Raw genomic sequence first — 9,536 nt, 5'->3', positions numbered from 1 at the left:
GTAGATACATTTAAAACAAAATTAAGTTATTTTTTTATTTTGTTCATTTTAAAAACTAAAAAATCACATTAATTTAATACGTAATTTCAAAAGTCCAAAAGAATTAGCAAAATATTTAGACATTTGAATATTTAATAGACAAAAAAATATTAAAAAAATTAAATTAATAATAAACATAATATACATTGATTATTAAAATATTGTCCAGCATTGCAAGTTAGCCTTCATACATAGTGAATGGCATGGCAACTTATGCGCCTTTTATTTTTATCAAAACTATACAAAAAGAAAAAATGGGAATATTCCAAGAATTTTTTTCCTACTAACTCAGATGTCTGCAGAATTGAACGAATCGTCCACATTTTTACTATAACCAGACAGCATATAGACTCAGTAACGATATGCTAAATCATATAAATCCGGTCTTTAGTTATTAATATAATAATCATCAGTCGTATTTAATTGTTTAGTATTAAATGTTTTTTGATAAACCTATATAGGTAATAATTATACTTTTATATTTTAGGTATATAAATATTTATAATGTTTTATTGTTATGGACAGATCAAGAACTAATGCACTAACAAATCATCAAATGTACATTTAAAAATATGCGGTTATGTATCAAAATATCAAAAATGTGGTTGAATAAAAATTACCTTCCCACTTAACACTAAAAAATTACATTTTTTCTTTAAATATTTTATTAATATAATATTATTATTTATTATGTTAGTAAATTTTCCCCAAAAATGTCAAAATACGCAAAAAATATGCACTAAAAACTTTGAGTAGTTATTTAATCACATTGATATTTCATCATTTCATCAAGCTATTTCCATAATGTCATTTAATTTTACATGCTACAACAAAGAGTTAGCTTAGATACTATTATATTATACATTCCACAGAATAAGTATAATATGTAGGTATTATTTAAGTACATTGGTTATCGATATTAAATAAAGCCACCCTATCCCATTAAAAATTGGCCAAGTGAAGTTCATGGATGTCAACACACTATTTATTTTCCTACTGACCACTCACAACATTCCGAATTTTACTTGTCAATACTGAGAATGTTCTGAACATTAAATTTCGTAATAGGTCAATCACTCTAATACTAAAGCTACCTAATACAATGTTAGTTTTGCTTTGATATGAATGGTAGAAATCCAAGCTGTAAGCCTGTAATAACACGCATGTTATGACTTAAGTGTAGGTCTTCCTCAAATTTGTTGTTGTAGTAGTTGAAAAAAAATTTAAACATGTATCAAGTCGATAAAAATATAATAATATAAGGTTAATAATCAAAAAAAAAAAAATTATCTTCTCAATATTATAATGTAGCATAATTAATGAATATGATATAAATAAAAAAAAACCCAATTTAACTCATTTAAATCATAACAAATAACTTATAAAAATAGTTGAACACAAATTCCTACTTTTGATATAACTAAAAAATATTTAATGACAAAAATGTATTAATAAACCAATTATAAAAATAAGATATCAATCGATATTCATAATGGATGGTCACAAAATCTTATTGTATTGGTCTAGTAGAGCTATGGGCATTACTTATCATTTCAAGACAAACCTCATACAATGAAAATGGTCGTTTCACATTAGTATATAAAAGCTTAATAAATGAATATAAATAATTTAAATGCTGACAATGATCTTTTGGTTCCACTGACTTTGTAAATTCTGCAAACTTTTTGCACTCAAATGTCACAGTATCTGCCATACTAGAGTTCAGAATATTTCTATAAACAATAAACAAACAATAAATCATGATATTTATACATAAATCACAATTATAAAATTTAAATAATATGTAACATACGATGTAGAAAGGCGATTTGATAAACACTGAAACGTTGGCCAATTCTTTGTGCATGGCTGGCAGTAGCACTTAAAGTTGAAACGATCGTGGACATTTTTTTGCCTCGATTCTTTATCTGATCCTTTAAACGTTATTCCATAAGTGCAGCACAACTAGAACAAAATCATAAGGAATTAAATCAACAATAAAATACATTTTCTAACTAAATAAAAATATAATAGATCATGTTATAATCAAAAATAATGTGTTCTTGTCTGCGGAAACATATGCAATACCTGTAGCTTGTACAAGACATTGGCATGTGAGTACTGCTCTGCTATACTTTAATTGTCAAGTGGATCACCATAATATATGTGTTAGATTTTAGTTAAATTATGAATTATAAGAAAATAAGAAAATCATTAACTCATGGCTGATTATCCTATGTCAACAAAAAACTCGAAACACTCATACAAAAATTAATTTGATTCTTCGGTAAACTTTTTTTTATTGATTAAGTTAAAAAACTATCGAGGAATCTTGTTTTAAATTTTAAAATCTTTAAAATATCTAACTCAAAATAATTTGCGAATTTCAGTGATTTTGACGAATTTTGTCAAAATTACAACTTTAGACGCTAATTAAATATTATTGTGGGTTTACTTACTCTCAATTCCCACAAACAAAAAAGTATGAGAAACTTTGTATTTCATTTTCAAGTATTTTGACTCAGCGAAAATATTTTATCAACAATAGTTAAATAAAAACCAAAATTTTCTTATGCTCATAAATTGTTCAAAAAGAGTCTAAATATTTTGAAAATGTATGGTTATGGAAAATGCTAATATAATAATCCGGTGAAAATTTAATGTATTTACAGTTATTATTATTTTTAACATTATACCACAAACCTTAATTGATTTTGTCTAGAATTTGTTTCACGTAAAAATTCCCGTATATTCTTAATTTTTTTGTTTTTAGTTTTTCCACGCACTTTTGAAAACTATTTGAATTATTTTACTTTTGACCCTCCAATGTACTAACTTACTAACTAGATTCATTTTCCGATCAAACAAGATGGTGTAGTAGAAAGCCTTAGAGGGAGATGGCGACGAACACGGTGCATATCACTTTACTGCAGCCCTTATTCATTATTATTATTTCATGAGTTTTTTGGTACTATTAGGTTATGAATATTCTTTTCTATTACAAATACCAATTATAATATTTTTATTGTCATGGCTTTAAAGTGACGTATGACCAACAGTAAAACATAAAATAATATTATAATTATCTATATAATCACCTGAGTTCCTTTGGGAATTGGTTGAACTGCTTTCATAACTCTTATTCTATCAGTTGTTTCTCCACTCCGCTTAATATTTGCATCACAAGAATGGTTAAACAAGGAAATGGTTGGATACAAAGCTAATGCTATTGTAAGAGTAAGTTTGAGATAACTTTGAAAAGATAAAGAAGGGGCATGGACGTTTAACTTTCTGCAATTTGAATCTAAAACAGTTAGAATACGCACCAGGGAAGCACCCACAGTATCTATATAACAGTCTGGAATTTTGAAGCCACTTAATGTTAAATAATGCAACATATCAACAGCGATACAATTAAAAAAAAACAAAACGTCAACTGACATTTTATTTTCATTACTATCCAAAGAATAAGCCGTTAAAAAATTATCTGACTTATATTGACCAATCTCATCGAAACCCCTTGTTATAGGATCAATTTTAGATTCAGAAAAGTTATCAACGATCGAACAATATTTTTTTAAACCCATCTTTAAATAGGCTTTTAAAAACCACTTCATAGCAAGATCATTCATGCTTGTTATTCCTGGTGTTTTACTGATAAAATGCATAATTGGACATTCCAAATGATGTCCATCTTTGTTGTCTTTATCCATACAGTCTTTATTGCAGTAATAAACCTGATAAAATATATTAACAAATTAACTTATTTTTATTCATTCTCATATAATATTGAAGTCTAGCGTATCATAGTAGGTATACATAGAAGAAATGTAAATTTTAATTTTAAATTTAACATATTATGTACCTACGTTGGCAGATAAATCAATAAAATCGTCAAGTAATTTATAGAGAAATATTATGTACGTATATTCAGATGGTTAAAATTTAGCCTTAGATTAAATTTGTTCTAAAAATATTAAATAACCAAACAGAAATGTATGTATTTTACTTTTCTAATGCATACCTATTACCACTGATAATAAATACTAGTATGGTATTTATAATCAATGCTGTTACAGTGTTACCTAATATTTTTACTTGTATTATATATATATAAAAAAAACATACCAAAAAACATTTTGGACAGCGCAAAAGGGCCAAGTCCAACTTCAAGCAACCATTATAACGACAAACTTCTGTATTATTTAAAAAAGGCCCACAAATGTAAGGTTCGTCTATAGCCACAACATCACCTAAACATGAATAGATACACAACATAATTTAATTTTAGGAAGATATTGTTCATTAAAAAAACTTATTTTTTATTTAATAAATGTAATTATTCACTGGTACCTAACACGGTTGCAATTACCCAGAAAAACTCATTAGTAAATATTTATTTTTTAACCATATACCACTGGTAGGGTAAAAACAGTTTTTTCTTGTTTTCTAGGAATTACCATTTATGGACTCACGCCGTATCTCAAATAGGTGGTTCATATAATAATAAAAAATGTCTATTCTCGAAATTTCCGAACCCTCGACTTTTTTACCGTTTATTACTACCGAAAATATCTTAGGTTAGGTTACCTACCCATAATGTGACTTACCGGGGTTGATGTCGTGGGTGGCATAAACACCTCGTCCCATATCCTCTGACATTTTCAATTTCACAAAGGCTGATAGTGCAGGAATATTTTCGTTTTTTCCACCGACCAGCTTCTCGGCGCAAGGTGCAGTTTTCATCGTCCTCTTCTGCTCGGTCAGCAGTTTCTCACACTCGTTCGCGGCCATTTCGACCGACGCCCTGAACTTGAGCTTGTTCTCCGCAGACATGTCCGCCTCGTCCAGTCGTGTCAGACACAAGGCGTACGTCTCCACGGCCCGTTCGACGAATCCCAACTTGCGTGCTGCGTGCCCTGCCCGCTCGTGCAGCTTGTACGCGAGTTTCGGCGGGTAATTGGACCCCAAAGCACAACGCACGCCCTTCAGGCAATGTTCGTACCGGCCCATGTGGAAGTGAGCGGCCGATCGGTTGGCCATCGCTAGCGCGTAGCACTCGGTGCTCATGTGGCTGCCCATCAAACTCTTGGTGTACATTTCGGCGGCCTCCGCGTACAACTTAACCTTGAAGAACACGTTGCCATTTTGTCGGAGCCTCGTCGACGTGATGGGGTCGTCGTACTCAATGTCGGTGTCCAACGTCGTGGCCAGCATTTTGTGTTTGCGAAGCAGGGCGCGCGTGAACATGAACCGGTTTTTGGCGGACTTCAGTTTGGACAGTTCCGCGTAGACGTCGCCCAACACGTTGGCCATCAGCAGCCTAGTGGAGTAGTGAAAGAAGTTGTCGTATTCCAGCTCCATGTCTGCCGCTTTGTTCGAAATGCTTAGATCTTGATTCAAAACACTGAAAATTCATCTTGCAGAATACAAAAAACAAATTACAATATTGTAGGATTGTCTATTTTCGAACAACGGCAATACGAGATTGCCAACGTAAATCGCGAATCACAAACGATCGAACGATAAAATCTTTTTTTTCTACGGTCAAAGAATGTAATAAATTTAATCGTTGGCAGTCCCGTATTTCAAACGCCGCTCCGTTTCTAGGGTAGGCCTTATACTACTAGACAAGAATTTATTGTGTATAACACTATCATTACGAACCGAGTAATCGAGTAATTATAAAGAGCCCTTTATGTTGTTACGCTTTCCATACACTCATTTCTTGTCTAGTAGTATGAGGTCTTTGGTGGTTTCAGCTGCCATCACAACAGGTGCGATTTTTATATGTATGATTTTAACGAGATTGTAGTCTCCTCCGCCCACTCTCAGCGAGTCTCGAGGACCCCCGAATTTCACGACAGCGAGTTTCCAATTGTATAGCTAGTAAATATAATAATATAATATAGTCAAAAGGCGTAAAGCACAATTATTCACTGTTTATCGTTTCTTTAAACGGACGAGATTCGAGAGAATCGCCTATTCGGTGGTTGGTAAGTCGACGTTATTTTTTACCAATACGGTCAGAACAACTAGTATATAGATTAAAAATAATTATAGTATATTCGAAGTGTATTTCTATACACAGTATACACTGTAGGTACACATTCTTACCAATGGTACCAATAATAGCTCTACTCTCCACCACCACGAATCAAGATATCTGTATATTTATACATCTTAATTCGTGGTCTATATGCCGCAACAAACTGGACAACTGACAACTCGGAATCGTGGTTTTATTAAAACTATAACATTTTTAGTTTTTACTAATTATGGCATATTTTGTGTATAATATTTCATTTAAATTATGAGCATTATATTTTAATATTAAAAACTTACATACAGATCTATCTATAGATTATATTGCACGTTGAGGGACTTGGCTGAAATTCTTCTGCTACTATAATGTCGTCCTCCTCGTCGTTTTGGTCGTATTGGTTGTCGTCGTCGTTTTCGTCTTAGACCTTAGACTCAATTGTAGGTTGGTGGACAATTGATATTAAATGTCCTGCTATCCGCTGTATTTAAGCGATTGGAAGTGCCCTTCCACGATGATAACTTAAACATACATAAGATGGGTGTGGGGTCTACGGCACTTTCCGTCATTAGAATAGTAAACGACATTTTCGCATTAAGACAATAAGGCGTGATATGATCAAACACGGCACACATACTTACATAATTGTCTTACCCAATTTACTACTAACGAGCTGTGTTAACGACATTTCAGATGATAACAATATAGATTATGTAATAAAGTGATTATACCTTAAAATTCAAATTAACTCACACTTAAAAATTCATTTAATACAGTTATTATGACTATATTACAAGATACATTACTAAATAGCTCGGGTGAAATCGATTTTAGATTTCATAAATTACTATCTGATTTTTCTTTTCCTTTTACATTATTTTTAAAACATTTTCAAATGCATACATTGATTTGATGACATACCCACTAGATACTCATAATGTATAGTTCAGCGGGCAATTATTACTCATCGAAATGAAATGATGTTACCTGTCTATAAAATGTAGTATAGTTATTAATATGAATATCGAATATACAAATATACAATCACTCATCTAGATCGATGGTGTTGCATGTTTATAATACACATTATTATGCCACAAAACTTCATTAGGAACTTAATATCATAACGATAGCATTAAAAATGTCACTCTTAAACTCAATAAAATAACTGTACCATGTACCATACAATATTAATTGAAATTATCTATAACACCTAATATTGTAGTATTTATATTTTGTAATTAATATAGCAAAATGTGCAATAACAATAACAAATTGTGTACCTATGTACCTTCTACATAAACAACAACAAATACGAAAGGCCAATGATATACGTAGGACTCAGTTTTTATACAACGACTGTCTGCTCTCAACAGCCTGATCTGTTCATAGTCGACTCAAGTGTTTATAGTTTATAGCTATACTAGCTCTAACTTTATTGCATTAGCTATTTCTACGTTTGCAAGAATTCTTATTGTTAATTTATTTAAAAAGTGATGTAACATTCGTTACTCCTTAGTCCTTACACCCTACACACTCTATAGCACTAAAACTAATAATAGGGCAATAGATAGTTATAAACCGTCAGTCATGTAGATTCGATCGGCACATCCCAAACAACTCCCGTCCGTTGTTTGTATATTCCCTGACGGCTAACGTCGAAAAGAATTTTACGAACTAACCTAACCCAAATTAAGATCTTTAAGTATAGGGGCAGTAGAGCCAGCTATGGACCAATTGCGCCTAAAACTAAATTTATATTTTACGGTCAATATACCGTTGCGCTTGCATTCAAATTTGCCTGATATTTATTGGGCTGCATACGAACTGAGTCCCAGTATAACCTTTTATGACGAATTGAGTCCCGGGTTGTTTTAGGGTATAAAACTATAAACCAATTGAGTCCAGTGAAATTGTAGGTATAATACTAATTGAGTCCATGTTTTAATACTAACTGAGTCCCGTTAAAATATTATAATACAAAATAATTATTATATTAATTAATATATATAACCAATATATATTTTTTCGTTTGATACAATATATATTGACGGGACTTTTAAAAGCTGCCCAATACAGTTTACTCAACTGTTTACTATCCACGGAATGAAAAATAATAACTTCATATACCATTAGTATTTTGTTTACTTTTGGACAAAGCTTCAATAATATAATATGTATATATAGCCATATAGGTATATCCGTGTGGAGCGGCTTTTGACGCGTGGCATAATTTTCGCTGTGTCTGGATGGTTATTTTATATTTTACCCAAAATAATCCTCCGACTCGATTCGTATTCAATTAGTTTCCTAACCCCGGACTCAATTAGTATATGTCTCGTTTCACGATTATACCCGGGACTCGATTAGTATATTATTTTTTTCCCCGTTCAGGTATAGGGACTCAATTAGTATACAGCGATTTATTGATCAATTGATTACTAGCTAAAGTGACTGGTTTTAATATATTTTATAACAGTATCATATTTGACATTAAACGATGTTCATTCTATACGATGAAACGTTTATCGTGCTCGTAGAAAAACGCTACCACCATTACCGAAAAATGTAACGGAAGTGCATACAGCATTAAATAATTTGGATACGAATACATACAAGGATGAGAATTTATTGCTTATAAATGAAAATATGTTGAATATAATATGTTTTTCTACAAAATCAAATTTAGAATTTTTATGCAGTTGTGACAAAATATTCGTCGATGGAACATTTGAATTTTGTTCTAAATTTGTTTATCAAATTTTTACGATACATGATGGTATGCAAAATTGTCACTATATTCCACTTATATTTTCTTTACTGCCAAACAAGTTGTCAACCACATACGAATATTTATTTCGAGCTTTGATTAGTAAATGTGCAACATTCAATCTCGATTTTAATCCAAAAACAGTCGTTGCCGATTTCGAACTAGCTATACATTTTGCATCTAAACAAATCTGGTCTTCAATTCTTCTAGTGGGATGTAGATTTCATTTATCTCAAGCTTGGTGGAGGAATATTCAAAGTTGTGGACTACAAACAAAACATAAAAACCCTAATTCTGAAGTAGGAAAATGGCTGCATTTAATTTTTGGTCTGTCGCTTTTTCCACACGAAGAAGTAGAAGATGTGTTTGTAGAAGAAGTAATGACGATTCAACCATTTAATTCAAATCTAACCAAATTTACTAATTATATTGTTGAAAACTATATATTATCATCTAATTCTACTTTCCCCCGATACTATGGGCGTCTAATTCAATAAGTTCTGAACGTACAACTAATGCATGTGAAGCTTTCCACGCTTCATTTTCTAAAAACTTTTATTCTCCTCATCCAAATATTTTTGTATTTTTAAAAGGTTATAATTGAAATTCAGACTAGCGCGTATATTGCAATAAATAGTACAGAACATGATAAATATATTTCAAATAGAGCATATTTAACAAAAA

At 31.4% G+C, this 9,536-nt stretch overlaps 1 protein-coding gene across 1 annotated transcript; it reads right to left on the bottom strand.

The window, feature by feature from the left end:
• Positions 1–1,451: 1,451 nt before the first annotated feature.
• LOC111026999 (SET and MYND domain-containing protein 4-like) lies at positions 1,452–5,517 on the bottom strand. Its single transcript, XM_022305198.1, has 5 exons — positions 4,650–5,517; positions 4,168–4,292; positions 3,138–3,776; positions 1,853–2,004; positions 1,452–1,772 (listed from the first exon to the last, which is right to left on the bottom strand). The coding sequence occupies exons 1-5, from the start codon at positions 5,401–5,403 to the stop codon at positions 1,550–1,552; spliced, it is 1,893 nt and encodes a 630-aa protein (XP_022160890.1). The 5' UTR covers positions 5,404–5,517; the 3' UTR covers positions 1,452–1,549.
• Positions 5,518–9,536: the final 4,019 nt, after the last annotated feature.

This window comes from Myzus persicae, unplaced genomic scaffold (genome assembly GCF_001856785.1).
Source record: "Myzus persicae strain clone G006 unplaced genomic scaffold, MPER_G0061.0, whole genome shotgun sequence".
Lineage (NCBI taxonomy): Eukaryota > Metazoa > Arthropoda > Insecta > Hemiptera > Aphididae > Myzus > Myzus persicae.
This window is presented reverse-complemented; position numbering and strand designations above follow the sequence as displayed.